Source organism: Ctenocephalides felis, unplaced genomic scaffold (assembly GCF_003426905.1).
Source record: "Ctenocephalides felis isolate EL2017-DRISC unplaced genomic scaffold, ASM342690v1 CF-g0.4_SCAFFOLD_01886, whole genome shotgun sequence".
Taxonomy (NCBI): domain Eukaryota; kingdom Metazoa; phylum Arthropoda; class Insecta; order Siphonaptera; family Pulicidae; genus Ctenocephalides; species Ctenocephalides felis.
The window spans coordinates 101,519,322-101,538,862 of NW_020538040.1; the positions used below are offsets into that span (position 1 = coordinate 101,519,322).

Below are 19,541 nucleotides of genomic sequence, written 5' to 3' on the forward strand. Positions count from 1 at the left end.
AGCCATTCTGAATCGAATGAGACCAAATTGGGAAAAAGTATTGAAAGAAAGTGTGTGTGTGTGTATGTGAACAGATTTTTTGCATAAATCGACATTCTCTCAAAAACGGCTGATCTGATTGAAAAAATTTAAAAGCCATTCGATGTATCTCGATGAGGACTAGCTTTTATAAATTTTGCGACGGCCAGCCAAGCCGTTTTTACGTAAATTGCAGAAAAATAAAAAAATTTTAATCCACGTTTTAGCCCGCAATTCTCAATCGATTTTAAGAATTCAAGATCTGTTTGAAAGATATTGGTTGGGAATCGGGCTGATTAGTTTTTGGTAAAGATCGGCCGGGCCGTTGTCTTGCAATGAAGTATTAAATTTATTTCACGATTTTTATAATTTTTTTTTGATGGATACCATAGTCTTGCAGATTATACTAAGATATTACGGCCCTACAACAAGTCGTTTAATTATAAAAACTCTTCAATGTTTGCAAAAATTAGTATCGTTTTTTGGCATTTGTCAAAATTAGACATTTCATCGACGTTTGCTCAAAAACGCCTGAACCGATTTCAGAAATTTAAAAGACATTTAGTGTATCTCAATGAGAACTATCGTTTGTCAGTTTTGTGCGACAATCTGCCGAGCCGTTTCTTTGTAATTTGGGAAAAAGTGTTAAATTTTTCGTCCACATTTAAGCACATACTACCGAATTGATTTTAAAAAATCAAAAACTGTTCGAAAAATATTACTTGGAAATACTGATTGGTTTAAGGTGAGAATCTACCGAGCCGTTTTCTTGTAATTAACAGTTGAAAAAAAAATTAAGCCAATTTTTATGGAACTTTTTTGGCGATTTATATCATGGTCTTATAGACTATGGTCTTATAGACAACAAGTAGTTTAATTTTAGAAATTCATCAAAGTTTGAGAAATTGAGTAGTTTTTTTGACGTTTCTAAAATTAAAATTAGTCGATTTACTCGGTAGAACGATAGAATATTTGGTCTTAATGAACGTGCTATTAATTATAAAAATTGTTAATTTTTGAAAATTTGCGTTTACAAAATAGTCCGAGATAACGGTTCGTTCGCTTTCAATTATGTGTAATAAATCCTCTCGGAATACTTTCAATCACTCATAAATTAAATTATTTTTTATTGACTAAGTCGATTATTTACGCATATCGGAAAGTTTATGTAACTTGCCTCAAGGCAAAATACCAATACCAACTAGATTAAACATTATTTTGACAATTTAAAAAAAATATATGCAGAGTTCATAGCCTAAATAAACGTCCTAAAACATTTTATGCATACGAATTACAAAATTTCATTTAAATTTCAAATTTTAAATGTTGCAAAATCTTAATCTTATTGATTAAATCGATTATTTACACGAATCGAGAATTATATGAACTCGCTTAGCAAAATGCCACTTTCATATTTTCATCGTTTTCTCACCATGGTAATATTGATGGTGTCGATGTAACATGATTAATTTTTCTAAGTAAGGTCCGTTTTCTGACTCTAATAAAATATTTTATTAAATGTAATAAATGTGGTGTATGACACAAAAATATTAACATCTAATAAAACAAATAAAATGAACTTAATCTTTTTTTAAGAAAACAAAATTTATTCGTGTCGGTTTGCGTTTTGATATGTTCGATTATTATCAGACTATTACAATCCTATCATCACATTTGAACATGATGTATTTTATTATTATTGAAATATCTTATCAATAATTATTTCTCAAACAAGCGGTGTATCGCATTGTGCCTCAAAGCAGTTTGCTAGAACTTCTCGTTCCGTAATTGAACATTTCAGGAATGAAAACGATCAATAAGCAATAACAATTATTTAATAATTAATAACAATTGTTTCAAATATTTTTAAATAGCTTTTCATAATTCAGTGACGAGTAGGTATTCAACAAACAACTTATGTGTGTGTTTTTTTATATTTATGACAATTATTTATAACAATTATTTTATAACAAGAATTATCTTCAAATGTTCTTTATTGAAAATTTCGTTTTTTCAGAAAAGTTTTAAAAATTTTTTTTTTTTTTTTTGAAAATTTCGATTTTTTTCATAATTTTGGATTTTATTTTCAATGGTGGAATTTTTTAAAAAACATAGATATATTAAAATTTTTTGACAATATTATTAGATATTTGTCTAATTCTCGAAAAATTTCGAATTTGGAAAATTCTGAAAAAAATCGAAAATATGTTGTTGTTTTTGAAATTTTGATTTCTTTTTAAAAATTTTGATTATTTTTCAAACTTTTTTATATAGGTGTTTTTTTACACCCTCACAAAATGATTTCTGAATCATTCTAATTGAATGGTCCGTCCTCTCAAAAATTGCAAAACCATTTTTACACTCTTTGTGCTCCTTTTCTCCGAAACAGCTAGAAATGTCTTTCGTGGAAAACTGTTTAGAATTGACGTCTTGCGCTCAATCCTTCATATATGAGCAATGGAAAATGTCGACAAGACACTTAGTTGAAACATGCGAGTTAACTTTAAGAATTAAAAATCCCGGTACGAAACGCAAACAAAAAAAAAATCCACAAAGTGTGTATGTACTCATTATCAAAATCTCTATAAAATATGTGATATTATATAATGCATATTATTCAAAAAAATTGAAAATTTAAAAAAAAAATTAAAATTACAAAAAATCTATCTTTATGAATAATCTAAATGTTTGAAAAGATCATTTAAAAATAACTATTTTCAAGGGTTATGATTTTTTAACAACATTTGAAAATAGAGGAAAAAAGATGTAAAACCAGCCATCACCTTAATTCTTATGGCGTTGCTAACGGGAGATGCGTTGTGAAATTTCACAACAAAAGTATTTTCTTCTCGTTGTTTGTTTTTTTATAGTTGTGAGCATGGTTAATAATTAGTTTGGTATTTACAATATAGTTACTCAAAGTTAAATTGAACCTATTTTCCGCGCTACCCTACTTCTTTTTTCTATTAAAAATGATTTTCATTATGCATTAGACGAAAACTGCATATCCAAAATATATGTAATAGTGTAATATATATATATATATATATATATATATATATATAAATGTGTGTGTGTCAGAAACAATATCTATCTTAATTAAAAAATAATCACTTGACGCAAGATAAGAATTTATCTATAAATGAGTGTAATTTCAATCATTCATTTGTATTTAGTAAAATGGAAATGATCATAATCAAGTTAGTCATAATTTTATTGAGTGTAGCATAACTTATTCTAAATTAGTATTAAATAATAATAAAAAGTTAACCATCATACTTTCAAATATATTTGCAGTTTCATTATTAGTAATACAGCCATGTATATAGCAAACAAAATATTAAGTTTTCAGAGTGAATAAATCTTTTTGTTGTAATTTCTCCTGATTTTTGTATCAAAAATAAATAACACGTTAAAAAGTATTTAGAATAAAGTAAATTTTAAATTCTTAAAAAAAAAACATTTCTGTGTTGTTTGATTTTCAACAAATTTCAAGAATATGTATAAGATTAATTAGATCAATTATTTTCATATATTTATAGGGCAATTTTTGGCTATTTGTAGTCATGCAATCAATTGATACTCGGCAGACCAACAATTGTTCTGACAGTGGTGAAGAAAATATTATTTGTCTTAACTGCAGCATTTTTGCTAATTGTGATAACAGCTCATCAGGTAAATTAAACAATGTTTTTTTAAATGTATAAAAAATAATACATTTACGTATCCCAGACTTGGATGTTTCGGGCTCCACTTTTTCGGTAATTGCCGTTAAACACTACTATTTGGGGAAAGGATCTAGAATGCCATTTTTGGTGTTTTGATTATTCTTTCTTTCTAATTAGTCCCATTCACTCTTCTCTTTTCTTTGGAATGCAAGTCTAAAAGAACTTTTCAAGCGAGTGTGTTGATGGTGTTCTAAGCAGCGTCGGACATAACCTATATTTAACTAGTGCATCTGGAGTAACGCTCCTGTTAAATATTGCTTCTACACATGCTCTGCATCTCCAATTTTGGCTGAAAATTATGGACACTCCAGCGACTGTCGTTCTTAAAGCGGTATAAGATATTTTGCGGTATTGTGGAATACAAACATGCCCAAACAGCATTTGTGCAAAATAATAATTAACCTCGCGTGCCTGCTATATAATGCGTCCATCTGCTCTTCACTGCGACATCTCACTGTCGCTGCCATTTGTCTGACTCGTCCTGTTGTTCTTTTATTTTCAAATCTTTTGAACTCTTTCGTTCGTAAATCTTTGTCTTTTCTCTGCTAAGCTCTGAGTCGTAGAGTTTCTGAAATGATGCACACTGCTTTCTCTGATATTGTGCGGTAGATGCATGCAACTCTTAAGGGACTCAGACAATATATGGGTCATACTATTCCCGCGGTTTGTAAGTTTGTCAAACTTCACTTTATATGGAGATAGCAATTGTTAGCATTGAAGTAATCACTGATAATAGTAAAATCGTTTTGATCTGCTTTGGGCAACCAACATTAGGTATCACACAAGCAAGTCTAGTGCTACCTTTTGACGCTTTAGCACGAACGACTTTTACCTGCTGGTTAAAATTATGTCGAAATATACAAGTACCTATAATTCTTGTGAAGTTGCAGGACCTAGACAGGTAGTTATCACAGGGAACCAAACTTTGTTACTCCGAAGATATCTTCACTTGTACCAGTACAAGAGTGATAAAAAACTATGCCTATAAACTATCGTAAAACTATGCCTACCAAGTGTATGATGATATGATCGAGTGTATGAATTATGATGTCAATTGTATTCTGACTATATATTAAAAATCATGTAAACTATTACAATTTAATTGTAAAAATAAGCGATACAAAAATTCTTTTGCTTAGATAGAAATATATACTACGAAGGCACCGAGAATAATTTGTTGTTCGATAACAAGCAAATAAAGTATCCAAATTTATATCCATATGATTCAAATGAGATATTAGATGGTGTTCAAAAAAATCGTGCAAGAGAAAACTATTTATTTCCACCCAGCATATTGTCTTGAAAAATGTATATTAGTTTGATTGGCAAAAAACTATGCAAATAAAAAATAGTAAACTATTTAATTACTCATTCAATGATATACGTATGTATTGTAAGATTTAAATATATTATTTTCAATTTTTTATTTTAAGAAAACCTCATCTCAACAAAACCGTCCACAACTATCGAAAGCACCATGTCCACCAAATCTACCACGATTAGTGAAACCACCACGACGTCAGTCACTGCGTCCACCGAAGTGAACCCCAGCTCAACCAACCCGTTCACAACTATCGGAAGCACCATGCCCACCGAACCAAACACGACGCCTGCCACTACGTCCACCAAAGCTCCCACGTCTTCAGAAACCACCACGACACCGCCTGCTACTGCGTCCACCAAAGCTCCCACGTCTATAGAAAGCAGCACAACGCCTGTCACCACGTCCACCAAAGCTCCCACGTCTACAGAAACCATCATGACGCCTGCCACTACGTCCACCAAAGCTCCGACGTCTTCAGAAACCACCACGACGCCGCCTGCTACTGCGTCCACCGAAGCTTCCACGTCTATAGAAAGCAGCACAACGCCTGTCACCACGTCCACCGAAGCTCCCACGTCTATAGAAAGCAGCACAACGCCTGTCACCACGTCCACCAAAGCTCCCACGTCTACAGAAACCACCTCGACGACTGCCACAGCGTCCACCGAAGCTTCTTCTACGGAAACTCCCGCACCAGAACCACCACAAGAGAAGCCATGTAAACAACTAGGTCCACTGGTGCAAGATCCGCGTGATTGTCACGCATATTACACCTGTGTAAAAATTGGATCATTACCGAAACATTTTAAATGTAATAATGGTGCTTATTTTAATCCAGACAAATTAAAATGCGTGAGAGGCAATTGCGAGAATAGCACAGAATTTCCTCCTCCACCGCTCCCAGACATTTGCGATAAATTAGGACCTTTGGTGCAAGATCCAAACGATTGCCGCAAGTATTATGCATGCGTCACGATTGGAAAAGAACCTGAACATTTTACGTGCAATAAAGGGGCGTATTTTGATCCAAAAACATTACGGTGTGTCAGAGGAATTTGTTAAAAAATATTGTTATACAAAATAGTAAAATCTTATAAATTTAATTTACACTTTAAATTATAATTTAGGATAATTTGAGTTTATTAGCAATTTACCATTAGGCTATCATGTAATAGATAGAGGGTGTGTAAAAAAATAATTTACTACCGAACAATATAACAAATCACAGTATAGGTAAACGTGAAAACAGATTAATTTATTGAAGAGAATAAAATAAATGAAAAAAATTATAAATTATTAATGATGTTTATATAAGAGTCCTATAAAATATTTATATCGGTTCTCAGATTTACGCTATTGTTAGTTCAAACCCGAACACTCCGAACTATTAACATTTAGACTGACATGCTCCGTTTAAATAAGTCTTTTTCATGGAATAATATTCGAGAATTATCAAAATCAAACATATTATTTATTTAGATTGTAATTGTTCTTGTATTGGCTAGACTTGTCAGAACTTAGAAAAAAGACTCAGACATGAATTACAATGCGAAAAAATAGATAATAAAAAATGATGTACGCTTGTGTATCATGCTAATATTATTTCTTTATTGAACTAGAACTATTAGCGTTTCGCGCGGGTGAACTGGCTCTAGTTTGTTAAATTTTTCAACGAGTTTCACAAATTTGATTTGAACAATATTTGCAGTACTAAAAGGAAAAACAATAGGCTTTCGAATAACGATAATAAAAAGTAATTAAACAAAACGCACTATCCAAAAACATTAGTTTATCCTTTATAGCAAATAATAAATGATTATTTAGCATCAATTAATTTAAATTATGTGGCCTAAACCAATGTGATTAGAACCACGTAATTTCTTTTTCGATATCTTTCATGATTACGTGAAAAATTGAGTTTGAAAAAGGGGCCACTTTGGCCAATGATATCTTGGTCATAAGGTGAGATACAATAGAGTTAGTCTATATAAAAAATGTTTTTGACAGAAGAAACCTGATGATAGAACGTATCTAGTTCCGAAATGTCTGAATTAAAAATCTATAAAAACAAATAGTTTTTTATTTATTGAATTTATTAGTCAAAAAAACATATATCAATTTATTGAAAAAAATCAGGTCTTGACTATTAAATATATATATATATATATATATATATATATATATATATACAGTGCAAACCATGCAATTGCAAAGCGCGCTTTAGTGTGATTTGAAGCAGTTTTTGACTGAATTGATTTCTATTCGATTTTATGGATAGGAAACAAATTTTAATATTAATCAGTAGAATAAAGAAAAAACATAAGATACATATTGATACCTACTTGTTAATATCAATTTTAGTTTTAAAAACAATTAAGCAAAAACCCGAGTTTTTTTATTCCGAAAAATTTTATTAATTAGTTTTAAATATTTAATTATTTTTTAGTTTAATGAAATATGATTGCAAAAATCTGAGGACAATTCACTCCTTCAACAAGAAGTCACACTGATCTAAATTAATATATACGTTGATATTAAAATCTAAATTAATATAAACATTAGACAAACATACATATTAACAGACTGATTTGATTCCCAATGTTACCCAACCGATATTTGTCATTTTTCATTTATACAGTTAAAACCAATTTTTTTTGCTAAAAACCGGCTTGCAAATTTCATAATTTTTGCCAGAAAGCCGGTTTTTAAAACCGGTTTTTGAAAACCGACAAACCCTACGCGCTACATATAAATGTTTAAGGGTCACATTAATAGTCTTTGCAAGTTTCAACCTAATCTATAACTGATTCTAATTAAATTGAATTGGCACTTTTGAAGTTTCATGATTTTGATATATTTTTACCACGCGTTTCATTAATTCGTTAGCTTTAGAAGTACGAAGATAAATTCTGTAAGATAGATTTGTATGGTACCTAGTTCTCTATCAAAAACTGTTAGATCTTCAGATTTTAATATTCAATATCTCTATTTTTTTGTTTGCAAAAATTGCTCTTTATACAAACTATTTATAAACTTTGTACTATTTGTGCGCATCGGAAAATATTTGCACAGCGGGAAAATGGAAGGGGTGGGCAACCCTTGATAATTTTTTTTTTCAAGTAAAATTCTTGTTTTATAATAAGGTCAGGAAAATATAAATTAAAATTTAGTAAAAAACATTTAGTGACTGTAAGCGTGGTAAAAAATTATTTAATTAGGGGGAAGTCCCGTAACGCCGGACGGCACCTAAAACCGGACACTCTATTTAAGACGTATTATTTAAGCGAGTATAAATCTTTTTATTTCAAAATACAAGTGAAAGGAGCGTGGGGGCACATAGGTGCAGGATCACGCGCCAAAACTCATCTGTGACGCACACGGCCACGGCGGGAGCAACCCTTTGTTGTTTTAGGCGCAAAAACACGGCGTCACCTAAATATCAATGGAAGTAATTTTAGTGTATTTATGCATTTATATTTTAGCGGCATTCAAAAATAAAACTAGTACTTGATTGTTATCCGTAAAATGGTAGAATATTATTAGATATTTTAAACAATTTTAGTAGGTATCAAAAGAATGAAAATCTTATGATGAATGCTACAGCTGAGAGCATCGGTGTGGCCCAGCCAAAAGGGTGGATAATTAATGATTTTTTTTGCAATATCTAACAATATTTGTCAAACACAAATGTGCAGACAGTCCAGAGTATGGAGATGAATACATAGGTTAGGGCGGGGCTAGTTGAGCATAGGGGCAAGTTGAGCAATCGAAATATCTCGAAAACTATTCATCGTTCGTTTAGGCATTATATGGCGGAAAGATAGAGGTTTCGGAGAAATAAACATCCCGCGATCGCTAGTGGCCGCTGGACAAATGAGGGAGGCTCGCGGGTGTTTTGTTTATTTTGAGACCAAAAAGTAAAAAAGTAATTGTTCACGAGTTTTCGTCTGGTTTAGTCAAATGTTATTTATTTTTAATCAGGTAAATGGCATTCTTCCAAATATTTATAGTACTTTTAATATGCAGAGATTCTGGGTATAATTCTCACGTTTTTTTTATAAACTCACTTTTATTGTGAAATTCCGAGTTGGGGTCAGTTGAGCATAGTGGCTAAACTTGTTCTGTCACTAAGACAATTACCATTAAATTCCAGAAATTAATTATTATTTTTAAGATTTAAGCTAACTCTATGAGTAATAATATAAAAAAATAATGATTTTAAACAAAAATACTGAATATAATGGTAAAATAATTCCTAAGATACAATATTGTTTTGTTGATTCTACTTTTCGTTAGTTATTCAAAGCAAATTATTATAAGTTTTGTTTTCTCTGTCAATAAAGACTACAAATATAGAACTGGTTATTAAAAACTTATTTTATTTCATCACTAATCGACATTGAACCTACGATTTCATTATACTTTTTTAGTGCTCAACTTGCCCCACCTATGGGGTACATTGAGCATACTTGACTTTTTGCATTTAAATAGCTGTAGCTTTTAAATTTTACATATTACCAAAAAATAGTATTAACACTTTTGTTAAGCGATAAACAACAAATCCATTGAGCCGTATAGCAATTTATTTAGACTTTCCATTGAGGAGCTACATCCGTTTAAGTAAAAATTTGCTCAACTAGCCCCGCCCTACCCTACATATATGTTCAATGCTGGTTATTTTGAAATGTCCGGTACTAGGTGCAACTTTGTAAAATCATATTTTTTGTTACCAAAGTTTGATTGATAGTATTAATTATTGTTTAGCAAAGATTGCGTTTTTGTTAAATTAGTTTGATTTCTAACTTTATTATCTAACATAATTCATAATTTAATAAACATTTCGTAAGATATTTTTTGATTTATTTATAAATAACCTTAGTGTCCGCCACTCGGGGACTTCCCCCTACTAAAATGGTTATGATAAAATATAGATTTATGGAAGGAGGGTGAGAGTTTAGTTAATTTAATTAAAGCTAAAAGATAATTGATTCCGAAATTTAAAAAAATATAGGGATGGTCAACCATTGACAAAAATAAATAGTTTTTTAAATTAAAAAGAGTTCCATATATTTTTCAATTTAAAATTGTAGATGAATAAAATTGGTCCCAAAATTAAAAAAAAATGTTAGGGATGGACAGCCCTTAAATTGTATTTTAAAGTAAAAAGAGTATGTCGTATTTTCCACAATAAAAAATTAAAATAAAGAAAATTGACCCCAAAATTAAAAACGGTTGGACAACCCTAACATTTTTTTTGTTAACAACCCTTAATAATAATAAATTATTTTTAAAATAAGGTTTAAGCTTTTTTTTAATTTTTGTTTGTCAATTTTTGATGTTAAAAATTAGTTGAATTTTGATTTAACCAGCGGTTTCCAAAATTTTAAAATTTGCAACTCGTTTAGAGTTAGAAATATGTCGATATAATTTGGATCATAAATGACCAGTAATTGAATGAACAGGAAGGAGCAGTGTACGAACAGTCAATAAATTGAATGAACATTGTTATTCAAACCATTCGTGAATCATTCACAAGTCACGTTTTCATATTTAAATTGCTATATATTTGATGCACAAAAAGAACTGGTTTATCACCTTTTCAAATATTTCTTTCCCCAAAGCATTTCTTTCGAATTATTAGAAAACTATATAGTTAACTATATAGATTTTGTTTATAAACTAGTAGTGGCACTAAGCTCTCTTAAGACAAATAGTTTTAAATACAATAAATATACCGTTTTATAAATAACATGAACATAATTAATTAATCAATACAAATTTAAATACAAATATTAAATTTCAATACCAAATATTTACAAAATATTTTACAAAAAAAAATTTGCAGTGTTTGTTGTTTGTTGTGTTGTTTCTAGTAAGATTAATTACGATATTCAATATTTAATATTTTTAGATATTTATAACCAACTGTAAATTTAATAATCTTTGATGATATGTAACAATTTCTGTAATTGCTAAATTGTTTAAATAGTTATTGTTTAATGTAAAAAAGCACATCTGGGGATTGTGCAAACAAAATCTTAGCTAATCTTTGCATAGGCTAGTTGTAACATGCAAAAATGGTATTGCCTGATATGTAGTGAAGCCTATTCAGTTTCAAGTGAAAAAGCTTGGGCTAAATCTACAGTTTGTAAGAAATGGGCAAAAATTAAATTTAGCAGGCTTTAGCTTCTAGGTTATTTCGTAAAATCAGAAATTCCCTTACTAACCATAAATAAATATTTATTTTTTTACATCATATCAACTCATGCTCATTTCACTAACTGTATGCATTTAATTATTCATTATATTATATTCAGATTGGTATAATCAATGAATCAAAGTACCACAAAACATTGTAGGATGTAAATAACCAAATTATCTATATTATTCCTATTCAGGTGTTCTCATTCAGGATAGGAAATCCAACGAATTTCAGAATATGATTTAAATACAAATTAATCACGTAAAACTAAATTGCTTTTTGAAATTCATTATCGTTGCTATAAAATAACGATTTTAATGGTAATTATTATAGATATCATACAATGCATTCAGCATATATACATGTATATTTTTGAAAATATTCGTGTTTAATTCGTTAAAAATAAATTAAAATAAATATTCGCCGAATATTCAATGCTGTAAAACAAACCCCGAAGAAAAAGAAAAAAAAAACTTAAATAGTGTGAGTGCTTGGGACTTATTGTAATAGTAACAGCCGTTATTTAATAAAATTTTAAACGATATTGAATATTTCTTTGTCTCAATTGTAATAATATGTAAATCATGTTATCATAGCTACTGTACCGCAGGCCGACGCAGTATACTAAAGTGTGCAGCTGCGTCATATTTGGCCGGAAATACAAAACTGTACTATCATTAAATTTCGGTCTGCGTTATTATAATTGACTAATTTTAAATCATACATTTTTTATTTCGTTTCAAATATATCAACCTTAGATAATGGTTAACAAATTTTGTGATTATAAAATTGTTTAACCAGTTATCCTGATTAATGTAAAAAAACACACCTGGGGTTAGTTGAAACAAAGCCTTGGGGCTAGTTGCAACATGCTGCAATTAGCCATCAAGTTATGATGTAGATAACTACTTCAATCAAATCAAAATTCTGAACGAACTAACTTATAGCTACAATCTATAAAAAAATCTTTTTATCATCGAAAAATAGACCACTTTAGTATTGGTGGGCAGAAGCGGTACCAAGAAAAAAATGCAGTATTAATGAATATTCTTAAAAACAAGTTTCACAAAAACAATTTAAAAAAAAGTTGAAGAAAAAACAAAACTAGGATGCATGGCATCGTTCCTTAAGGCAAATTGCTGGAACTTCCCTTACAGTGATTAAACATTCGAGTAATGAAAATAATCAATAATTGTTTTAAATAATTTCAAATAGATTATTTATTATAAATACATACTGTAAACTTGCAAGTGCTTATTGAATTGGGCGAGCGTATCCTACAAACAACGTCTGTGTATATCTATAAGAAGTTTGTTCATTTTTTCTAGGGTTGATTTTTTTGATAATTTAGAATTTTTTTCAAAATTGTGAATTTCTTTCAAAATTGTGAAATATTTTTTTTAGTTTCAATAATTATTACAATTGTTAAATTATTAACATCTAGTAATGGTTCATACGTTTCAAGTCCCAATTTGACTCTTCTTCAGTGGCAATAGAACAACACAAGTAATTATGCACTATACACTAAACGAAAACGTTACAAATAAAATTGTTACTTAGAAACAAAACATGTTTCTAATGAAATAAAAAATAAAAAATAAATATTAATTATATTTATAAAAATGATAAATTTGAATCTTAACGAACGCAACACATATGACATTTACTATACATACTTATATATACAAATGTCATATGTGTTGCGTTCGTTAAAATTCAAATTCATTATTTTTATAAAATATTTTTTTTATAAACATGTTTTGTTTCTAAGTAACAACTTTATTTGTAACGTTTTCGTTTTGTGTTTAGTGCATAATTACTTGTGTTGTTCTATTGCCACTGAAGAAGAGTGGCAATATATATATATATATATATATATATATATATACATATATATAGACATATATATATATATATATATATATATATATATATAAGTCAAAACAAATATGTATATAAAAACACACTGTGATAGATACTGATATTCATATGAAATGTTGGCACATATGTTCAATACGAAAATATAATACGATGCGATCATAATATGCCATAAAAACAGACGGAGCAACTCGTAACAAAGTCTCAAGACGGATATTGCAATTCGAGGACATTAATGGTTTCACTGACATAAGACGATGGAGCAATTTAAACTTGCATTATATGGCATAAGGAAACTAATTGCCAACATAGATCATTAAGAATCTAAGGATAAAAGTCAGAATATAGTTTGTAGTTTATAAATACTTGTACATACATATTATATGAACAGTATCATTATTATGATATACGTACATATTTAACTGATATTCTATAATTAAAAACTCACGTAAACAACGAATAATCGGTTTATGTTCTCACAACATATTTTGATGAAGCCTTTAACAAAATATATTGTTAATATGCATTTGGATTACAAATATTACTACATAGGCAAACAAATTACACACTGTAAACTTTTGATTAAATAGATATATATCCCATTTTGACCATCTCAGAAACCATGCTAATGCTGTGGTCATATCCATTGCTGAATCTTTGAATACTAGGAAAAGATTGAAGAAAACAAAACATTGATTCACTATAAGTAATTAGGGCTCTCATTTGAGAGTTTCTCACAAGTCGTATTTACGAACACAAATATTTTGAGTTCAAGTAGAGCGCAATATCTTATATAGGGGAAGTACGGACTACGGAGATAATGACATGGTGTTTTGTTCCTTGGTGATATTTATTCATTTAATGATATTAAATTTGTTTTTACTCATTTTTGGTTCGTTGATTAACAGTAATATAGTAATTTAATTAAGTATGAACTATGATAACATATTTATTAAGGAAAAATGCAATCTTTTACAAAAACCATTTGGTCATAGAGTACAGACAAAATGACATATATGGTCGTTTCGCCCCCTTTCGAACATTAGAACATGAAGCATGAATCCAAGGGGTACAAGGCTCAGAACGGATTTGGAGTGGAAGTTAAAAACCATACACATTTGATAGGTTTTATTTTTTCTCTTGGTCCATACTTTACATACTTGTGCAATAGTACTATGTCATTTTGTCCATTGTACAAGTATGTCATTTTGTACGAAATTGAACTAAAACGAATATTTAATCAAAATTCACTAAGATTCTGATTATTGCAAACATGAGGAAAGCACCTTCAAACTAATTGGTATTGGTATTTTGCCTTGAGGCAAGTTACATGAACTTCCCGATATGTGTGAATATTTGACTAAATAAAAAATAAATTAATTTATGAGTATTCCGAGTGGTTTTATTACACATAATTGTAAACGAACGAACAACTCGAAGTATTTTCTAGAGAAAATTTTTCAAAAATCAACAATTTTTATAATTGAACCAGTTTCCATAGGACTTTAATGGTTTAGAATGTTTATTAAGACCAGGTACTCTATCGTTATACCAAGTAAATCGTCTAATTTTAATTTTAACAAACGTCAAAAAACTACTCATTTCCTTAATTTTGATGAATTTTTAAATTTAAACTACTTGTCGTAAGTCCGTAATATTTCAGTTTCATAAAGATCGGTTCCAGTATTTTTTAACAGTTAATTAAAAGAAAACGGCTCGGTAGGTTTTCAACTAAAACTAATGAATATCATTCCCAACTAATATTTGTCGAACAGTTTTTGATTTTTTCAAATCAATTCGGTAGTATGAGCTTAAATGTGGACGAAAAGTTTAACACTTTTTTCCAAATTACAAAGAAACGGCTCGGCAGATCGTCGCACAAAACTGACAAACGATAATCCTCATCGAGATACAACAAATGGCTTTTAAATTTCTGAAATCGGTTCAGGCGTTTTTGAGCAAACGTCGATGAAAGGTATAATTTGGGCAAACGCCAAAAGAACAATACTAATTTTTGCAAACTTTGACGAATTTTAAAAATTAAACGACTTGTCGTAGGCCCATAATATTTTTTGGTATGATCTAGAAGACCATGATATCTATCACCAATAAAAAAAAACATGTAAATCGTCTAAATATTTTTTTTTAAACTTTATTACAAGATAACGGCCCGGCCGATCTTTACCAAAAACTAATCAGGTCGATTCACAAGCAATATCTTTTGAACGATTATCGAACTTTCAAAATCGTTTCAGAATTGCGGGCTAAAACGTGGACAAAAAAATTTTCACTTTGCTGCTCTTTACGAAGAAACGGTTAGACCGATCGTTTTTTTGAGATATGACCATGCTAATTGTTATTGATATATTGAGTTAAATAGTGGTGAACAGTTTCATATTAACTTCCCATATAATTAGCCTCATACTAAATCCTATTTTGAAAATTAATTAATTTAAGTGAAATAGTTATTGAGAATTGGGTTGTTAGCTGGTAAAATACTTGATAATATAATTTAAAAAGTGAGATAATATAAATTTAAATCTTAAATATACGTTTCTAACATCATATTACAAATGATGATAAAGCTTGTTTCTAACTGAAAACATCTAGAATATTATATAATACCTTGTCTTGTATTTTCAATGAACCTTTAATGAATGAAGCGTAGTAATTAAGTCAATATACTTTAAGAAAAGGATCTATTCGATCTCATCGAAGTAAACAACGTAAAAATATCAAATATCTTGATAATCATTGAACAAAGTCCATTCTTGTATGACAAATTAGATATCTTCATTTTCATTGCGAAGTGATCTCATTAAAACATAAAAACAGCCAGCAGTTATTTATAGGCATCTACAAATACTTTGTTGATATAAAAAAAATTGTTTTGATGGTTTGAGATGGATAAATAAACTGAATGGTTGACATTCAAGATTTTTCATCTTTCATCTTTTTGAAAATGGTGCTCATATAAGCATATTTTCCTAATATTTTCCCAAACCATCTTAAAGTTTCAATACCTATCGACAATACCTTTTTCTTAATCTAGGAAAAGTTGATGTGATGTGAAAAGTGTGTATATAGAGAATTTTACCAGATTTGAATTAACGGTAACAACATGCTTACTGAGTTACTGAGTTACTGAGTTACTGAGTTTGAACATTAATTAATTTTCAGTAATCTATTCCTTAGTATTTATAATTTGTTATTATTATTTAAATGCAATAATTTAAATTTATTCCAAATCAATCAACATATACCTTTTTCGTGATTTTTACTGTAACTATCTAGTTCAAATTTGTAGTTTTTCACCATATTATAGTCATAGTGAATATTCATCTTAATATATGTATGTGTACACGAGGTTGGTTGCCATCTTTAACATTTGTCAACGAAAAAATACCGAAATACTGTCCTTAAATATAATGAATTAGTCATAGCAGAAAATCAAATCAAACAAGAAAAAGGCGAGTGTCACAACCGTTCACACCCCCAGGACGTTTGTGACACGCATAAAAATGGTTAAAAGACAAAATGGTTTAGAACGACTTTTATTATCAGAAATACGTGACACAACACAACATAATCGTTTAAATGATTATGATAGGTGATAAAAATGATATAATAATGTACAACAAAATATAGTTTTTTTAACAAAGTTAACAAGAAATTATAATAAATAATGTATTTAAAATTATTTTAAACAACTATTGATTATTTCCATTCCTCGAATGTTTAACTACGGTACAGGAAGTTCTAGCAAATTGCACGATGCCATGCACCCCACTAGTTGAATTATTCAAATTGGACGCTTTGTTCTTTCAAAAACTGAATTACCATTTTTGGTTCTTTTTGCCCCGTATCTTCAAAACGGCTAGACCTGCCTATGCCAAAAACTGATCAACACGTTTCCTTATCATTTCAAATGTAATGTTTTTCAAATCGGTTGATCCGTATTCGCGAAATCGACGTCGAAAGTTTGTATCCGCACACACACACGCACACACAAACACACATACATTCATTTATTCTATAGTATGACAAAATATTCAGAAACCTTTGAAACGTAAAGATATATAACATCATATTACAAATTATAACTTTCACTGCGAGAGGTTAAAAACTAGTTGTGATTAGTGTTTTGCCTTAAGCCAAGTTACATAAACTTCCTGAAATATGTACATAATAGACTTAATCAATAATAAAACTAGTGGGGTGTATGGCATCGTGCCTTAAGGCAAATTGCTGAAACTTCCCGTACCATAACGAATTATATAAAATGATTTGCAAAGTTGAAATTATTTGTTTAAAGTATATTAGAACTTTAGTCAGATTGAAAAATAAAATCTAAATTATTTTTGCCAAAAAAAAAACTGAAAAAAAAATTGACAAAAAATTTTGAAACAAAAAAATTTTCAAAATCAATTATTTTATTAAAACAAGCAGAAAGTTCTTTGAATCATTTAAATCGGACGCTTAGTTCCGTCAAAAACTGCCATTTTTTGCACATATAGCTCTGTATCTTCGAAATGGCTGGGCCTGCCTTTGCCAAAAACTAATAACCACCTCTCCCAATCATTACTAATTGAATACTTTGTAGATCATTCAAATCGGATGCTTCGTTCTTTTAAAAACTCGATTTCTATTTTCTGCACTCTTTGCTCTTTATCGTTACGGAGATAAAGGCTGGACATGCCTTTACCAGAAACTAATCAGCACATCCCCTTATCAATATGAATCAAATATTTTTCGAACCATTCAAATCGGTTGATCCGTGCGCCCGAAAACGTGGACGAAAAATTGTATACTTACATACATACACACACACATCAATTTTTTCTGAGGTATGCCAAAATGTTTAGAAACCTTCAAAACTTCGAGAAATGTAAAAATTTTCAATTTCGATTTTTGGACGATTACAATAACTAACTAACCCTACGGGAAGTTCAAAAATGATTTATAAGTATTTCCAGTGGATTTATTACACATTATTGAAAATTGTGCAAAAGTCTAGTATAACTCTGAGCATTTTCTAAAACCAATTTTTCAAAATTCAACACATACACATACACATACCCACAACCATACATACACACTCACATACTTTTTCCAAATTCGATTCAGAAAGGCTTGAAACGTCGAGAAAACATAAAATTATCGAATTGCATTCTTGGGCAAAACATAAACTTCTCCTTCGGTAAGTTAATAATAATTATTTTATGAAACAATTATATTATTGTTCATTGACAATTTTGTCAAACAATATGTTATACGACAAACAATGTCTTTGAAATAGTTACATAATGAATAATAATTGTAAAAAAGTAAAAAATAAAAATATAATTTGTTCAAATAAAGAAATAGCAGTTAAATAGAATTTAACAAATTCTATATTTGACTGTCGCATATCAATATTAATTTTAACATGTGATGTATTAATGTTTCAGGTTTAACATCGCATGAAATATTATGGCATTCTATTATATCAATAACTTATTAAGAGTCGAATTTTTCACATCACATGCATTAAAAACCTTTGACGTTTATCATATCAATTGCGTTAAAATTCTTGACGTTTGTCTTGTCACATTAGATGCGTTAAAATCATTGATGTTCACTCTGTAACAGCAGGTGCTCTAAAAATCTTTGATGAATACGCTGTCGTATCGGATGGTTTAAAAATCTTTGATGTTTACTCGGGCACAGAGCGAATGCTTAATGACTGCTCAGCGGGAAGGCGTCAAGTCGGGAAAGTGTCCGGGCGAGAGGCACACAGGGCGGGAAATATTACGGAAAATCGTCGCCGCCCGATAGGATGAGCCTTTACGATGACGTTGAGTATCGGATGCAAAGTGCTACAACGGAATGTAATATTAGTTGCGGATTAGAGTGCACTGAAGAGATTTGTGCCAATCTCTCAACTATGCTCATGTTCTGAATATTATTAATACACGCAACCTTTTAATCTCCTAATGTTTGTTTTCATCACTGCAGAATATCTGCTGACACAAATAATAAATTTCAATTTAAAAGTATATTGAAGTTTAATGATATCAAACATAATACATATGCTTCCTAAAGCTACAAAGCAAATATATATTAATTAATAATAATCATTATTAGGACATGTTTATATTTGGCCCATATGAATTGATTGATTTTAAGTGAATATGAACTGAATATTTTATATTTATTTTGAATAAATAGGAAACGAATTATAAGTAACAATAATCTTAAAAGAGTTTTAATTGGCAAATTTATAGCATTTATTCAGATATAATAACCAAGTTAAATATAAGGTATGATGATACTTTTTTTACTAGATCTCCGAAACCGCTTGACCTATCTTTATTCAAAATTTGATCAGTTTTTCATCTTGTTAATACAA

At 29.7% G+C, this 19,541-nt stretch overlaps 2 protein-coding genes across 2 annotated transcripts in view; one reads left to right on the forward strand and one right to left on the reverse strand.

Annotated features, from left to right (window-relative positions):
• The window catches only part of LOC113375603 (probable G-protein coupled receptor 27), a 521,019-nt gene that overhangs the window by 201,939 nt on the left and 299,539 nt on the right, over positions 1–19,541 (reverse strand). The gene's annotated exons all lie outside the window — the stretch shown is intronic.
• LOC113375607 (integumentary mucin A.1-like) lies at positions 5,212–6,132 on the forward strand. The gene has a single exon (XM_026615539.1). The coding sequence runs from the start codon at positions 5,224–5,226 to the stop codon at positions 6,130–6,132; it is 909 nt and encodes a 302-aa protein (XP_026471324.1). The 5' UTR covers positions 5,212–5,223.